The 19,025-nt window shown below is 38.1% G+C and overlaps 1 protein-coding gene across 1 annotated transcript in view; it reads right to left on the bottom strand.

Moving 5' to 3' along the window:
* The window catches only part of LOC149185566 (magnesium transporter, putative (DUF803)), a 396,376-nt gene that overhangs the window by 216,030 nt on the left and 161,321 nt on the right, over positions 1–19,025 (bottom strand). The window contains exon 4 of the mRNA XM_089410729.1: positions 1,081–1,169. Within this exon, the coding sequence (XP_089266855.1) occupies positions 1,081–1,169 (89 nt within the window). The remainder of the gene's footprint in view (positions 1–1,080; positions 1,170–19,025) is intronic.

Raw genomic sequence — 19,025 nt, 5'->3', positions numbered from 1 at the left:
TACTACTTGGATCAAATGCTTTCGGCATGGATATTTCTGCTTACCTTGGCACACATGACAATGGGGTATGTTAGTTAGCCAATGTACTGTGAACCACCACATTTCAAGGATGAAGTACAACTAATATATCTCCGAGTTACCATATATATTTTCTACTTCCACTCTTAGAAGATAGAGTGCTCAACACCAGGACCAAGACCATGGAACAGAAGCAAACTACTACATACTCGAAAAATACTGAAGCATGCCTTTTCAGCCAAGTGAATTTCTCAATCCACCTTTGAGCAGCAATTTCCTCATCTAAGCAAATGGAAGAAATGATATGCACAAACTCCTTTTCTTAGCAAAAATCTATTTTTAGCACTAGTTTGTTTGTGTTCCTGATGCAAGAAAAGATGAAAAGCCAAAATTTAAGTTATTTTACATAAGATAGATTGTAAAAAGCTAAAGATCCTTTCTTATCTTCAGTAAACAATTCTTAACAAATTGTGATTGTGCCATACAAAGATATCAAACAGTAGAGTTACTACTCTCCAACCTTTAACCTGGGTTTGATGCTTCGTAGATGCTTTAGTTACTCCATATTGTTTTTGTCAAACATTTTTCTTCCAAGTCCAATTGACCTATTTTTATAATTTGTAGACACTAGTATAATTTCTGGTGTGCTCACTTATAATATTTACTGTAGAAAAGCCATCTCGCCAACCCCCTAAATCACTGGCAAACCAGATAGACTCCAAATAGCATATCCATAAGGAAAATGGCAATTATTAAACCAACATGCAAGTATGCAAATATTGATAAATGAGTGTCTTTACTTAAATTGCTAAAAAGACATTCAACAATGGCATATTCAAGAAAAATTTCAGTGTCAGAACACCAACATGAATCCTAAGACTCGGATCTAGAACCACTTGGCTAGTTTTTATATGGCTTTTCTGTGACCTGGAATGAACAGAGCATGATAGAAACTTCAAAGAAAGCAATCTTTAGGCTTCATAGCACATTTGAAACATTCAAAATGCAAAATCAAATTGAACAACCTCAAAACTCAAGAAAGGCACAATGTCTGATACCTACAAACAAAATTAGCGTAGAGATAATAAGCCATGCAAATGGACGAAAAGAGATTGTTGACGCCTCCTGCTCCTCTCCTATGATGCCTACACCTGGAACAGATGAAGCAAATAAGCACCAATGTCAAAATATTTAGTTTCATATTCAGTATATAATAATATGGCAAATAGTTTTAGTATTCTACAAGGCAGCTGATATTGCTTATAATAGAGCTGTGAAAAAGAGGATGATCTCACACAAATAGGAAATAAATTTAAACGAAGCTAAAGAAACTGTTGCCTATCTAAAGAAAGAAATTAAAAGAATGGCAACATGGACAAAAGGCAGACAATTGGATTAGAGAAAATCAAAATCTGAGTGTACACCAAATCAGAGTACACCTAAATAAAAATCTGAGTGTACACCAAATCAGACTAAACCTAGAGAGATCCAATCTAAGGATTGCATCTTGTCAAAGCATTGACTATGAGATAGACTAGATAAGATTTTTGTAGAAATAAATGGAAGTTCACACTGTGTATGTATTGTTAGATATAATGGCCAAAAATAAGGAATAAAGTCTTAGTCAGTATCTTTATATTAATGTAATGTAATCATTAGTTGATGTATTAAATAAAATATTAGGTTTCCGGTAAATACACAACTACTCCTCTCTCCAATCTATTGCCATCTCTCTAAAGCTAAGTTGCATGGAACATTGAAATGTTTGGACGTCTCCGAAATGGGCACAGCTGGACACGTGACCCACCCAAAACAGAAATGTTTGGGGTAACTTCATATATATATATATATATATATATATATCTTGCAAGAAAAAAAAAATGTGACACATAAATGACATTTTAGAAGGAAAACCATGTCTATATTAACTCTCATACATTATTACATGATGCAAAAATCCCAAATTATCCTCTATAGGTGAGACCAATTGTGTAGGAGCTGTCTTGCCCCATCCTGATCAAAACCCAGAACCGCATCCCGTGCAGATTTGTGGGTGAACTGTGGCCAAAACCGTGAAGCAAAATTTCGGAATCATGGTTTGCCCTCAAAAACATGCTTCCTGAACTTTTGCAACCATGACGGTTCTATTTGTGGTTCCATAGGCCCCAACCACGAGCAGTTCCAAAACTTGCCCGCACAGTTCTGCGGGTGACTTTTTTTATTTTTTTATTAACTTGTGGTTTAGGTGGGGTCGAGGATGAGTTAGGGGTGAGTTAGGGAAAGGGAGGATGATGTTAAAAGTCATTTCCCCCCTCTCCTTTCCAAAATCTTGCATCTTTGGCTTGAGCTTGATGAAGAGAGAAGAGAGGAGATGGCCAGCAAACACCACCCAGGTGTTTCGGCCACATGTCGATCGTGTTTATGTAGCATTTTGGCGTTTCAGGTATGGGTACGCTAGCATCGGGATTGTTTCCTACAACATAGATGCATAGGCAGTATCATTTTATTGCATGTGGGTGGATCATTATTTAGGGTTAGCCTCTATAAATCTCCGACAAGCAAAATCTAGCATAATGGATGGCCTAACTTACCCTAGAATGGTTGACAACACCCTTTTATCTTATTGTTTGTGCATCTCTAATAGCCTTAAAACAATTCAACCTAGTCTAACCTAAACCTCTATTTGAAGGCCTTGTCCCATTCTTGTTGAAGATCATGCTAACGCCTTTTCTAAGGCTATCATATGGCATTGAATTCCATATTATTAAAAATAAATAAAACCCCAACTTATAGCAGCCCATCTAGAGTTCTAAAGTTTAAACTTAAAGTACTTGAACCTTAGTATTGAAAACCTAGGTCATTTTTGGCTCTGCCAAGTACTCTATCCATCTTTAGACCTTCAAAACCTTATCACCTTGAACCCTAGTATTAGAACATCCTTATAGATGATTTAGGGAAGCCTCTCTTGTGGTTTAAATCCCACTAAAGAACAGGAGGATCGTTGTTGAGGTAACAATGGCAACCCTTTCTCACTGTTACGATAAGGTCGGGCCCCTTGTGTTGAGAAATCAATGCTTATAGGAATTAGGGTTTGATTCCTCTTTTTTGATAATTACTTGTGAATTATGTTGGTTTCTTTTACTTCTTTATTAGTTTATCTTTCATCAATCAATTTCCAAATTATATGAATATGCAGACCACAAGAACAAGAGACACAAGATGTAGGCACTCAGCCACGGCAAAACCTATTTAAGGGGAAAACCCCGTCCAACTCTTCCACTAGTAGATTCAAATCAAGATGAGACAATCCAAGAGCTCTTAAACCTAGACAAAGACCTCCTCCAACCACTAAGTCAGCCCTTCCTTCCAATAGATGATCCTTGTCAAAGTCTCCAAGTGACAACTTCCCTGTAGCAGCTTCAATCCAGAATTTTGGCCCCCAGCTTCAAAATTTCAAACTTGCAGTAGACTCAGAATTTCAGCCCCAGCAACTGCCCAGAAACTTCGCATGTGTGAGAGATAGATAGCCCAAAAACTTGGATGAGGTCTGTTGTCGCGCAGATTGGCACGACAACGCTCAGACCGGGGGCTGTCACTCTGATCCCCGATCCCTCCGTTTAAACCTGTCTCCCGCGGCTAAGGGGGGTAGACCCTGCGAGATAGTGAAGACCAACTGCCAAACAGTTGGGTGGGAGACACGATACACGATATGATAAGCACTAGATGGATTTAGAGATTTAATAGACCAGTGCCTTAAGAGATTGTTATTAAAATGATTACTTGTTAAATGATATAAAAAGATGGACCATGAACAGCAATCATCTATCATCAGCTAAAAACACAATGCTCTTAGAATGACAAAAACGATATCCAGCAGCTAAAAATTTGAAAAGATGAATGCTTTAAATCACCACGAGAATCATAAACCATCAACCAGATATCAATTTCGCATCTCGGCTTGAAAACTTTAGATCTCAGCAATAAAGATATAACGTGAAAGCAACTGAAATCGGCAAAAATAATTTCCCACAAAATTTTTATTTTTCAAATTTTTATTTTTTTTTAAATGAATCTAAAAATAAAAATCTAAAAAGACTAAACTAGACTAAAAAAATTAAATTAAAATTAAAAAAAAAAATCTAACAAAAACATTTTTTATTTTATTTTTTTATAACAAAATTTAAAAAAAACTATTTTAAAATCTAAACAAAATGAATCCTAATTAAAATATAAAATAATTACAAACTAACAATAAACTATAACTAAAAAATAAAAATTTAAAACATGATTTAATATATACAAAAACTAAAAAAAAATCTAAAATCTAACTATAAAATAAAACTTTTAACATAAGAAATATAAACTAAAAAGATTAAATCCTAAAAACGTAAAGGCAATATACGACATTTCCCTTTTTGTTTTTTTATGAGATTATATGAAACTATATATAAAAATGGGTAATTAAAATCTAAAAAAAAAATAAAACACTAGACGCTAAAGAAACTTCGACTAATGCAAATTTAAATCTAAAAAAAAATTAAAATAAACCTACGCTAAATGAAAAATGCAATCGAAATAATCCAAAACGAAATGCGCACATGTACATGTCTATGGGATGTAAACTTAGAAAAGCCGCAAACCGAAAAGAGGCAAACGAAAAACGCAGGCCAGAAGAGAGTTTTTATAACAGTCGTCCCGCAGTTACCTGAGCGACCTAAGCGTGAGCATGCCGAGAACGTAAGCTGATCGATTGGATTTGAGACTGCTTACCATTTCCGTCTGAGTGAATGAGGAAAGCCCGACCCGTGAGGAAGATTGAACGCAGGAATCCGCATACGAATGGATCATGAAGGACTGAACCGGCGGTAATGGATTCAGCAATCACAACCTTCTGCGTAACTGTGATGACACTCATCCACAGGCGTTTGAAGCATTCACGCATCAAACTTTACCAGTGTTGAATGATACCAAAATTTTGACGGCAGCTCTGAATCTATCTTTGCAGATGCGTGAATAAATTTATTAGCCGTCAGTGAATATGGAAAATGTTGCGTTGATCATGACCACCGTTTTGCTTCAATCACCGAATCGCTTGACCCCTTCCACGATTTCAATCACGCATATCTTGTGGATATCGATTTATCTCCGTTTCGACTGCGGCTTCAAGTGGAGAACCTCACCGGCGCTAACACAGGATCATTGCTGAGATAAATAGAAGGGGAAGTGTGACAGTTGATCTCTGAGGGCAACGTATGAACATACAGTGGTATTGAGCCACGCTTATGGCCGTATATTATTTTCAAACAGCTGAGTGAACGATTGAATGAGAAATCAGCCCGATAATGAGGATATGATGACAGAAAATCGCAGCAAAGGGACAGGATATGGCTCAGAAGGAGACAGCTTGTGAAAAGATCTCAGAACTCGTCCAAAGCTTGGCAGTTTTGATGAGGAGCCTGCAATTTTAAGGAAACAAAACCCTATACCTGCAAACACAAAAGAAAACACAACCCTAATAAAAAATTTGTATAAAGCAGAAATTCAAAACCCTAGATCAAAAATTTGAAACTCTAAGACAGTTAATTAATGTACAAATTGTGGCCCCTGAAATGCCAGATTCAGCAATAGCAGCAGCGATATTTTCAATATATCAGAAATTTTGAACTTTACCGTGAACAGAAAGAAAATCTCTCAATGTAAAACAGAAAAGAAACTCTTAATGATTAACCCAAGGCACAATCAGTTGGGCTCTGCACAGAAGAGCCTGTGGGAGTCGGCTGGTTCAGCCTAGAACTTCCCCAAACGCCCACAATTTCCTTCAGAAAGGTTTTCCTGCACATCTCAAGCAACCATCAGCAAAGAGAGAGAGAATGCTGCTAGATCTCAGGAAATAATGGAGATACCTGCCATTATTCCAGAAACCCTAGCAACACTCAAACCCTAGCAAGTGAACAAGATACCTGTGCTCACAATACTCCTAAAAAAAACAAGCTATGACAAATGGCTGAGAACTGAAATATGCAGAAAATTAAAGATCTCACAGCAATTCCAAAGAGTAACACCAACACGATTTGGACCCCAAAGTCTTTTCTATTAACCAGAAAATCAGATTACAAGAGAGTTTTTTCAGTACAGACTCACAGATCAGATGAATTGGAATGACCCCCTAAGACCCTATATAAAGGAAATGATCCTAACGGCTAGTTCGAGTGATCCATGTAGAAATGATCTCGACCGTTGACGAGGATCAAGACATCTCTTGATCTCATCCGTCGATTTATTAACTTAAAATATTATTACTTTATTAGTTAGGGTTTTTGCTTCATTTTTTAATTTTTTATTATTTTATTATTATTCATTTTTTAATTTTTTTTAATTCATTTTAAAATGGATCACTGAACTAAGCCTTTCGGAAACATCACCTAGGACCTAGGACTTAGGACTCATGAGGGTATTTAAAACATTTCTCGACCCTCATGACACATTACATCATGACTTTTACAAAATTACATCTTAAGGGACAAACCCATTTAATACAGACCCTCACAAAACACCCAGTTCTGCGACACAACTATAATCTAGCAGATTAACTCACTAGGATTCTCCTAAAGTTCTAATGACAAAATCCATCCCGGCTTTGGGGTCAGGTTTGAAGGAAAACTTTGCCGATCCATGGATCGGTGAGACGAAAAACCTTCCGGGACATAGATTATCATAGAAAGTTAGGTCCACCTAGGCAATTTTACATACATGACTCTGATCTGCTTAGATTATTTACAATTCATACATGCAGACTGGGTTTACAAAAAAAAATGATCAAGTTGCTGATGATGGCAGGATGGCACGGACATGCTGATCAGGTGCTGCTTCTTTCTGTCAAGAAAAACGGGGTGCACTGCATGGGTAGTTGACCAGTAGAGGTCAACAAGGTCTTCCCAGCTTCTTTCGTCCTTCTCCAACGACTTCACTCTCTTTTCTGCTTCTCTTCCTTGAGGATTGAACTTGTTGAGTTCGTGCTCCAAATAGGTCGAATTGTCTCTCTTTATATATCCTTTCTGTTGGGTCGAATTGTCCTAATGTACACCGACTTCATGGGGACAAGGCCAAATTGGTGTGGAGGTGACAAATAACCTTTTTGACTCAAAAATAATTATTTTTACATGATACAAAAGCCTAAGACGGGTCTAATAAAAATGATAATGACTCTAATGACTTAAGACAAAAGCTGGAAGCCTTCAATGGAGGCTTTGACCTAGAAAACATTAACCCGAGCATGAAACCCATCCTTTAATAAGTCATTTTCTTTAATAATAAAATTTATTTTGACAAGTATAACTATGAAGACCGATATTAGTTACATTCTTCAACACACCCTCTGAACCAGGGAGGTATTCATAATTACATACATATGAAGGTACATGGAAGATCTCAAAATGAAATGAACTATGAAGAGTTCTAGCACACTCAGTGCTACAGATTAGGTACCTGACCAAGGTACTCTAATCGGGTGGGACTAAGGTGAACTCAAGCTTTAGCAACTCTAGGTACCAGCATGCTTTTAAGCTCTATCACCAACACAAGAATCTAGGTGTGTATCCAAGGTTGGAGCTCCATGAGCAACACCGCCCTCCCTTCTTTGGTATCTAGACATCAACACATAGGTCGTCCAGATGTCCTCCCAAGCATCTTGCCATAAGATGCTTCATCTCTCTCTATCAACTAAATCTATAACATCAACCAATCTAAACATGCTTCTAAAATATTCAAGCTTCTTATTCGGAAGAGATTTCGCCAACACATCAACTCCCTGTTCATTTGTCAGAATATATTGCAGCCTGACGACCCCATCGTGTACCAAACTCCTAATGTAGTGGTACTTATTGTTGGTATGCTTCATCCTTGCATGAAATGCGGGGTCTTCAAACATCTTGATGTTGCTTTGATTATCACAATTTATCAACGTACGATCCATAGGGTTTCCAAACAAATCTTATAATAGTTTTCTTAACCAAACAATTTCTTTTCCTACTTCACATGCAGCAACATATTTCGCTTCAGCACTACTTAACGCAACAGGATCTTGTTTTCTACTCATCCATGAAATCATTGCAGATCCCAAACTGAAACATCCACCAGTAGTGCTCCTTCCATCAGTCTCACTGTCGCCCCAATTGGAATTGGTAAAACCTATTAACTTGACTTCTTTTCCATCATACTTTACGCAGTGATGTATTGTGCCACGTAGATATCTCAAGATATGCTTGGCAGTTATCCAATGGTCATGACAAGGCTCCAACTGAAATTGACTAAGAACATTTCTAGCAAAACATATATCAGGTCTCGCATTTACCAAATACATCAGAGAACCCGCCAACTTAAATTAGCTAGTAGGATCAACGAGAATTGAGTCGGAGCTTCTCATCTTCTTGAGATTAGTTAACATGGGAGTAGTCATAGGCTTGGAATCAATCATACTGTACTTTTATAAAATCTTGATTATGTATTTACCTTGACCAAGATATATCTCACCGGGTTTCTACCAGACTTGCAAGCCCAAGCAATAGGGAATGAGTCCCAAATCTTTCATTTCGAATTTTGCTACCAGCATTTTCTTGCATTCAAGAACTTTGCGCTCCACACCTATAATAAACAAAGCATCCTCATATAGTAGTATAATGACAAGTTCATTCTTTACTTTCTTGATGTAGAGGTTTGCATCGGCAGAACTTTTGACGAACCCAATCCTTAAGAGATATGCATCCATTCTTGCATTCCAAGCCCTGGGAGGTTGCTTCAAGCCATATACAGCTTTCTTGAGTCTGCAAACATGTGTATCCCTACTATTTATTTCAAAGCCTTCTGGTTGTTCAATGTATACTTCTTCATCAATGGTTCCATTTAGAAATGTTGTTTTGACATCCATTTGATGGATATTCCATCCCATAGTAGCAGCTAGCGAAACCAAAGATCTTATAGTAGTATACCTAGCAGTAGGAGCAAAGGTTTCTTCATAGTCTATTCCTTCCTTTTGTGAGAAACCCCTTGCGACAAATCTAGCTTTGTATTTGTCTATGCTTCCATCAACAACATGTTTGATTTTGTAAATCCATTTGGAGGTGACAACTGATTTGTCACTTGGTCTAGGAACGATTTCCCAAACCCCATTCTTCATGATGGATTGATATTCTTCTTGCATCGCCTTCTTCCATTCTTCTTGATGAGCGGCTTCTTCAAAGGTAGTTGGTTCTGCTTCTATTAATTTTGTCATGTATGTTGCATACCCTGAATATCTCTTCGGTCTTTTGCTTTCTCTAAAATATCCTTTAGTTGCTCCATGTCCTTCAGCATCTTCAAGTGTAGCTTTTAACCAATTTGGCCTCTTCTTCATTTCGGGAATGATTATAGGTTGAATAGGCTCACTTGGTCCTTCTTCTTCTTCTTCTTGGTTTGTAGTTGTCTTGTCGTGATACTCTTCTTCTTCAAATAGTGGTACATCTTCATCGGATTCGATTTGTATATCCTTGGATCTTTTGTAGGCATGGCTTTCATCAAATATAACATCCCTGCTAACTTTAATTGGTCTTCCTTCCTTGATGTAGATTCTATAAGCCTTGATGAAAGGATATAGACAACGAAGATCCCTTTTATGCTTGTAGAATCCAATTTCTTTTGCTTGTCTTTTGGAACATTGATGTATGCAGGACACCCAAAGATTCGAAGATGGTCTACACATGACTTCTTCCCTGTGAATGCTTCTTTCGATGTCATATTATCAAGGATTCTATGAGGACTTCTATTTTGTATATAGAGTGTTGTCATTGTTGCTTCTCCCCATAGAAATTTTGGTAGATCTTGATCAAATATCATAGTTCATATGCATTCTTCAATGGTTCTATTCTCTGCAACTCCATTCTGCTCGGGGTGTAGGGAACAATGAACTCCCTCTTAATACATGCTTCTTTACAATATGCAATCAATTCTTTTGAATTGTATTCCCCTCCATTGTCGCATCTCAAAGTCTTTATCTTTCTTTCGGTTAAGATCTCCACTTTGGATCTAAATTCCTTGAACTTTTCAAATACTTCGTCCTTTTTCTTGAGAAGATAGAGCCATGTCTTTCTAGAGTGATCATCAATGAAGGTCACATAGTAAATATGGCCTCCAAGAGATTTATTAGACATTGGCCCACACACATCGGAATGAATGAGGTCTAGTATCTCTTTAGACCTTATATCACTGCTTTTAAAAGGTTTCCAAGTATTCTTTCCAAATGGCAAAAGCACATCCCTTGCATACTCCTTCATGATCTCCCTTGATGTTGGGGATGCCTTTTACCATTTGACTAAGAGAGGGTATTATCTTGTAATGAATATGCCCATATCTTCTATGCCAAAGTTCGATAGGGTTGATCTCCATGTGAACTAGGGCTTGAGGAGATGGTGTTATAACTCTATATAGTCTTCCTTCACGAACTCCAATAACCTTTGCCTTTTCAATACTTGAATCCTTTCCCCAAACCAAAACTTTACCATCTACAAAGGAAACCCTATCTCCTTTATCTTCTAAACAAGAAATGGAAAGTAAATTCTTTTTCAAACCTAGGACATAGAGTATGTTGTTGAGGTGTAGCTTTGCTCCACTTTCCAACTTCAATGATGTAGATCCAAGGCCCTTGACTGCATAATTGTTGTTGTCTCCTAGCTCCACTGCATGAGATGATGGTTCCCTTGATAGAGTATGAAGTTGTCCACTTTCTCCCATCATATGTCTTGATGCTCCACTATCAATGATCCATGTGTTGTCATCATCAAGAATACCTATAAGTGCAGCCAAGAATCCTTCACTCTTCACATTCCTAGATGGATTGTTAATGATTCTTCCAATCCAGCTTCCTGCAATTTTCATGATATTGAAACCCATCTTCAAATAACTTGCCATAGAGGGAGTAGCCTTTTCTTCCAAGAATGCTTTTCCCTTCTTCAAGTGATTGCCAACAAAGTGATCTTCAACCTTCTTCCACCTTAGCTCTGATACCATGTTGAGAAATCAATGCTTATAGGAATTACAGTTTGATTCTTCTTTCTTGATAATTACTTGTGAATTATGTTGGCTTCTTTTACTTCTTTATTTGTTTATCTTTCATCAAGCAATTACCAAATTATATGTATATGAAGACCACAACAACAAGAGACACAAGATGTAGGTACTTAGCCAAGGCAAAACCCCTTCAAGGGGAAAACCCAATCCAACTCTTCCACTAGTAGATTCAAATCAAGATGAGACAATCCAAGACCTCTTAGACCTAGACAAAGACCTCCTCCAACCACCAAGTCAGCCCTTCCTTCCAATAGATGATCCATGTCAAAGTCTCCAAGTTACAACTTCTCAATAACAGAGTCAATCCAAATTTTCAGCCCCTAGCTTCAGAACTTCGGACCTGCAGTAGACTCAGAATTTTTTCCCCGGCAACTACCCAAAAACTTCGCATGTGTGAGAGATAGATAGCCCAAAACTCGAATTAGGTCTTCCCAGCTTCTTTCCTCCTTCTCCAGCTACTTCGCTGTATTTTCTGCTTCTCTTTTTTTAAGATCAAACTTGTTGAGTGCGTGCTCCAAATAGGTTGAACTTCCTCACTATATATAGCCTTTCTGTTGGGTTGAATTGCCCTAATGTAGGCTGACTTCATGGGGACAGGGCCGACTTGGTGTGGAGGTGACAAATAACCTTGTTGACTTAAAAATAATTATTTTTACATGATACAAAAGCCCAAGAAGGGTCTAATAAGAATGATAATGACTCGAGAAAACCTAGAAGCCTTCAATGGAGGCTTTGACCTAGAAAACATTTACCCAAGCATGAAACACATGCTTTAATAAGTCATTTTCTTTAATAATAAATTTTCTTTTGACAAGTACAATTATGAAGACCGATAATAGTTACATTCTTCAACACCTCGCCCAATGAAGCTTTGCACCAGGCCTACCAGATTTTGTTGCAATAGTCACAATTCTCTAAAATGATGGCAATTGATAGAGGGTGCTTGAAAACCCTTTTTTTACGGACGACGAGGACAAGCATATGGAATCGTACAGGCATGCATAGAAAAATCGTACAACCTTCATTTGATTACAATTGCTTACAGTTCAAATAAATTGTACATCAACAAAGTATTGGGCACAACAATAGAGTGCTTGTTTACTTCATACACAATTGTAACTAAATTGTATAGCAGCTTGATTAATTGTACATCCTTTCAAATCACACAGTAATACACAATATTAATTTGCTAGCCCACTAGAGTGTGGATTGCAGCTAATTGTATGAAATCTGGATAACAGCATGCGAATGGCAGTGATAAACAATGTAGCGATAGCAAAGTATGGCATTAGTCATACCACATTGGAGGGTGATAGCAAGTACGATAGGTAGGTCGAATCGTATGGCAACAGGTGGTTGTCTGCACCTTGACTTTTTCTATAAATTTTTCTTGATGTTCTTTTTGAAGTAGAATGAAAATTCTTCTCCAATTTCTTTATAAGTGGAATTTTGAATCGTAAATGGCCAAGGGCCAATGATGGTCGAGGATCGGAGACAAAGAAACTTTGAAAGAAAAAAAAACGTGTGGCTAAAAGCCTATATGGCCAATGGATGGAAAATGAAGGTACCAGAAAATGAGGCTCTAATATCAAATGTGTTGAAAGTTGTAGCTCAGGAAGGTACTTCTGCATAGTTCTTGTGTCTAAGCATGCATGAGTCGCCCACATTCTCCTTAGAACACTTGCTCTAGTGTCACTTTTAATCACTTAGCCTAAGTCTAATCTCAACTATTAATCACTATGATATTTGTAACAACCCTGCTAAATTAATCCACCTTCTAAAGTTTTAACTCTATAAAAACCAACTATGCGGAAATTTAAATTACAAATATGTTAAGATTATATATATATATAAATTAAATTTAAAACATTATAAGTTTAAATTTTATAAAATATACAATTTAACCTTATAAAATATATATATACATTAATATTACAAATCATAAAATTGAATTATGTAAAGTATATATATTTATATATAACTTATGTAAGGTGAAATATAAAGTATAAAATGAACTTTATATATAGTGTTATGAATATAAAAGGAACCTTATATTGAATATCATAAAGTAAGTATATAATGTAATAAAGTATACACAATAAAACCCCAGGTTATACGAATGCATATAAGTCAATTTATGGAATCAAGATATTATTTCATTAACTTACCTATGAGTCACCCCAGCCATTAATAAAACGCGTCCGAACCAGCAGGACATTCATTGCTGAAACGCAGAAGTCAGGGAAAATATCCGGGAAACTTGAATGCAAGGAAGGCGGTGGCTGCAAGTGGGAGGGCGGCCACCGCCAGACCAGGGGGTTAAATAGCAGGGTCTGGACCTGAAGAAAGGGGGGAAAATAACCAGAGAATTGTGGATTGATCAGCAGAAACCAGGAGGAGTAACCTTGCAGTGGAAGAGTCTTGAGTGATCTGAGTTCTGGGCACGGAGGGACAGAGAGCCTCTGTGGAGAGCTTCTCTGGATCGAGCAACCAGGTTGCTCTGTCTGGTAGGGTGGTTTTGGCCATCCCGAAATTGGATCAAATCAGCCAGCAGTTCAGAATTGCCAGTTCAGCAGCAGCATCGGGGGTCAGCCAGCAGTACAGGTAGGTGCAGATTTCAGTTCTATGCATTACTGTTTTTCTTAAATTTCATGGTTATTTCTATGGTTACTGTAATAAGAAAGTAGGGTATTACATATGGTATCAGAGCCATCGTTCAAACCTCCGGGACCTCACAGGCCCACACAACCGAAAGTATATATAATTGCTCTGTTAAAATTCTGCAGCGTAGCTAAAAACCAGGGTTCTCGTTATTCCTGTCTTTCTGCAAGATTCGTTCCTTATTGACTCCACTTTCCCTGTCACTGGCTTAGTTGGACCGTAGTTACTAAATTCGCCAATTTATACCAATATCATATTATGTCGATTCGGTTTTGAAAGATAAGTGGTTAAAAAAAAAAAAAAATGCCTCATAATCCGCGGTTTATCGAGAATTGTTCATTCACCTCCAGCAGATTATTATTCTGTGGAACCGTCATTTTCTAAACCCTGGGCATCAGAGCTCTCTACGGCGTTTTCATTACAGTGCCAATGACATGTTTTCAGGAGTCGAGGACTCTTGATTTTAATTAATGGAGAGCTTCGATTAAACTAAATGTCCGCGACCCTTTCCTCTTAAATTAGCAGGTTTTCCGTTCTTCTTTTAAATTTTTTTTGGCAGTTTCGTGAATCGAACAGGAACGCGTAGTCTTAACCATTAAATTATGACTGGGTTGTGGATTGAACCCCGACCTACCTCGCATGAACAACAGTCTTACCGTTAACGCGTAGTCTTAACCATTAAATTTTGGGCGAACCGTGGTTTAAACCCACGACCTTACATATGCAAGCGTGCAGTCTTGGCGTCATACCAGAACCGCTCGATGGGAATTCAAAAAAAAAAGAATGATGAAACGATTTCAGATCATTTTTAGAACGCTCTAATATTTTGGCGTCAGTATATTGAGCGATTCGATAAAGTCTTCCGATTACTGTTTTGCCATCGTTTTCCCTTCGTAGCAGTCATGGTCTCCAGCGGAGGCGATTCGGTCGTCTCAGCTCGATTTCCAGCGGAACGGAGCGGGCTTTAAGTTAAGACAGTTCCGAATCCGTTTTCCGAGGATCCCTGTTGATCCTGTGATCACATTTTTCGGTTCCACGATGTACTGATTTCATTTTTCTATATATATTCAGCCATTCAAAAATAAATAAAATTCAAATGACGTGTGTATTACATAAAATGGGCTATAAAATTCAAATGGGCTATAAAATAAATTATGACGGCCCAATGTTATATATTCAGCCATTCAAAAATAAATAAAATGCAAATGCCGTGTGCTGTGATAAATAAAATAAAGTATGACGGCCCAATTTTGTGTTGAATGGGCTATACGGTAGCCTTAGAGTAGAATATCTCTAAGGATATTAAACCACAGTTATAGAATAAGTTATGATATATATCCCATTTGGCGGGAGCAAAGGGTTAAACATAAATCTTAAGGCTATAAATAAGGCGAATAGGTGTATTTAATCTGGAAACCATTTAATTCACATTCAAGAGATGAATTCATAAGGAGTCAATGAGTTCCAAATAGGATCTCCAATAGCCAAAATCCCCGTTATAATATATATCCCAAAAGTACGTAATTCACCATCTAGCTTATTCTGAAAGCCTGAAGTAACTTGTCCAATCCTGTTTACCATCCGCTTGCAGGAAATTCTGCAGCTACAACAAGTCAACATAGTTATCAGTTTCTACTGTAGCAAGCAATCTAAAGTTTTGTAAGGCAAATAGTCGTTGAATAAATAAATTTTATGATGAAATTGTCAGTTGAATGCAAATGACTCAAAGGTTTTCACTTATCCTTCTTTTGCATTTGAATGAAACAAAACATGCAATTTGAAGAGTGATTGGGTAATAGATGCAGATATTTTTAGCATTTATATGAATCATAGCTGCATATTACCATTAATTTCTCTCCTGTGCACAAAAACTTAAACAATGAGATGAACCATTGTCTACATTTTGCTCAAGATAAATAGGGCATTAAGCATATCTTAGGAGGGCTAGACAGTGGAAACTAAAGCAATAGTAATCTGTCTTGTAACTTGAGGGGCTCTTTATATGTAGCCATCTTTTGTGATCCTTTGTCAAACTTATGAACCCTGCTTTCCTGGTTAAAAACTTTTGCCTGTATAACCACTTGTAAAGGCAGCTGAGCAAAGTGGCAGTTTTCTTCAATAAGTTGTATTGATGGATGGCTATTAATACCACAAAATCTTGCACCCTTGTGCAAAGCCAAGATCACTAGTGTTCGCAATAAGTGAATTTATTTTTTTTTACGGCAGCTGAATTATTTTTTTATACATTAACCCAAATCTAGTACAAGCTACCCAAATAGGACTTAGATTTTGTGCGTAGGCTTAAAAAGAAATACTGTCTCCTTACAAAAATTTGTCAAGTCTTTTAAATATCTTGCAAACAAAAATTAAACCGCCCTTAAAATATTTAAGGAATTGTTAGGCTGCAGTTTGAAAACAATATAATGTTTTGCTGTATGATACTCTGTAACGACTCTTAGAGAATTATTCTGTTTCAGCTATTTTGGTCAGAATTACATTTGGAATGTTCATATTATGTTTAATCATATGACTTCATACTTGTATCAGCTATGTTACCAAAAACAAGGTATGCCAACCAGGATAAAACAGTCATATTAAGAGAAATGGAAATCCCCAGGTTTCACACAAAGTTTTATGTATATTCATGAGACATCAAGGTTGCGGTATTATTAAAACTTGCGAGTAAGGTTGGCAAACCACCTTGCTTTACCTCTTTCAATGAATGTAGTTGTAGTAGATAATCCAGATTCTTGGGGTATACTCTTGTCCAGAAAATGGTCTGCCAAATTTAGGAGGTAATATTCAATTGGACTAGTCTAAATGCCAAAATTCCAGTTCAGTAAGGAGCCTTTGCCACCCTATAAAGGGAGATCGATATAAAGTCCTCAAGTTAAAGATGATTGTGATGCTTGGAATAAGTTGGGCTATAAAGATATATATATATATAAATGATGGGTTTTTTTTTCATGTCTAAGTAATATATTCAAAAATATAAATATGTATGTCCATCTTTAAAAAAATAATAGCTAGATTGAGGTGTGACGGGTATGTTACCAATGTACCTTGTGATCGGGACATCTAAACATTTCATTTTGTGGATGTTGTTAGGTAAATAAACTTTGGATGTCTTACCTTAGCGGCTAATAACCATACACTTCTGCATTATTCATTTTTAGAAAAACCCTGCATTAGGACAAGGTCGCGTGGCCACCCTCCTTGACCTCGGTACCAGTAAGATCCGCCTAGCGGGTAAAAATAGCAAAACTATACCCGTTTTAAATGTGAAGTTGCAAGGAAATTGGTGTGTTAAAATTCGGTTATCCGCCCCATTTTTTTTTATATATATACATTTTATTTGTGTTCAGGGACCATTACGATGGTAAAGACGTATGAGCGACGACGACGTGACCAGGCAGCATCATCACCATTAGTGCCGCCACCGTCACCATCGCCATCCCCCTCACCCTCGTCACCACCAAGGCAACCGTCAACATCAAACGCTCCAGCGCCAGAGTTGGCTGTGATAATGAACTCTTTGGAGGCCTTGTTGGAAACATTAAAGGAATCAACTAAGGCTAAAAACAAGGAAGAATCTCAGCATGTAGCCACCAGTTCAGCGGAACCACATAATTCGGAGCCCAGAGGATCGAGAGAAGACATCTCTAGAGAGCTTCAGAAAATTAGACTCCCAGAATTTTCGGGAGGTCGAGCTGGTGAACGCGCTGAGGCATGGTTGGAGGGGATGAACCGGTGCTTTAGGTTAAGAGAATATTCGCCTTCAGCAAAAACAAAAATTGTCGTGTTTCAACTAAAGGAAAGTGCTCTGATTTGGTGGGGAAACCTGGAAAAGCAGCTACACCTTACATCAGACAACGTTCCTTGGGATCTGTTTGAGGAAAGGTTCCGCGCAAAGTATTTACCTCCATATTTTCAACAGCAGCAAGCCAGAGCCTTTCATACACTAATTCAGGGAAGTAAAACGGTGGAAGAGTACGAAATAAGGTTTATGGAGCTGGTAAAATACATTCCCTACTTAGACTCTGATGAACGTCAAGCTGAACGCTTCATATTTGGGTTAAACCCTCGCATCAGAGCCTTGGTAAGTATGTGGAAACCATCATCGGTAGCCGAGGCAGTCGAATGTAGCCGTTATGCAGAAGAACACCTTGGAATCAAAAAGGATATAGGGCCAGCAGGGCCTTTTCAATCTGGGTTTCCAGGGAAGGCTCCCCGGAACATTTTCAGAGGAGGTAGCTCGAGGCCACCTTACGGTAACAGGTTTACCCCAAGTATGGGGACAAGAGTTCCCATGGCTGTAAACACTATAGCTGCGGAATCATCCAGCACCAGACCTTGGGCGTCGCGAGGGACTACCGGTAGAGGAAGGGGTGCGAGAGGAACCAACATGGGAGGACGCGGCTCGTTCTCTAGAAACTCACACCTTAATTCAGGAGGATCAGCGCAGCTCAATTGTTGGGGATGTGGGGGGCCGCATTTCCAGCGTAACTGCCCAGAAGCGTCATCGGACATATTGCAAAGCACTGGGAGGGAGCCGATATCAGCCAAGCGAAGTAATCATAGAATTCATGCAGTAGTCAACCACGACCAAGCAGCCCATCAATCCACTGTAGTGGAATCTTCAGGTATTATCAATGGTGTAAAACTCAAAATCTTATTTGATACTGGTGCCACAGATAGTTTCATTTCGTCATATGCATTAACCAAATGTGGGCTGGCAGCTCGTAGACAAAATGATTTCCACCAAGTGGAAATGGCCTCAGGAGAACTCCAAACCGTGGGCTTGAGTGTGGATCAATGCAAAATTGACCTAGGGGTCTGTTCGACTAAACTAAAAGTCTATGTCACCACCCTAGGGACGTATGATCTTATCATAGGTATGGATTGGCTGGAAGCTCACCAGGCGTGGGTAGATTGTTATGGAAAAAGGATTTTGGGCTTAAATGATGAGGGAGAAGTAATCCAAATTCAAGGAATTAAGAGAGAAATTTCTTTACGCTACATTTCGGCAATGCAGGTGAAGCGTTGTTTAAGAAAGGGTTGTCAAGCTTATGCAATTCACTAAGTAAGCCAGGGAAAGGGACCATCCTTAGAACAATATCCGGTGCTAGCCGAGTTCCCGGATGTATTTCCAAAGGAACTACCTGGATTACCCCCGGTAAGAGAATTGGATCTCACTATTGAATTAAAGCCGGGTACCCAACCGATCTCAAAATCGCCTTATAGAATGA

Source organism: Pinus tabuliformis, chromosome 3_1, assembly GCF_031772625.1.
Source record: "Pinus tabuliformis cultivar Carrire ecotype Pingquan chromosome 3_1, CPIR1, whole genome shotgun sequence".
Classification (NCBI taxonomy): domain Eukaryota; kingdom Viridiplantae; phylum Streptophyta; class Pinopsida; order Pinales; family Pinaceae; genus Pinus; species Pinus tabuliformis.
This window is presented reverse-complemented; position numbering and strand designations above follow the sequence as displayed.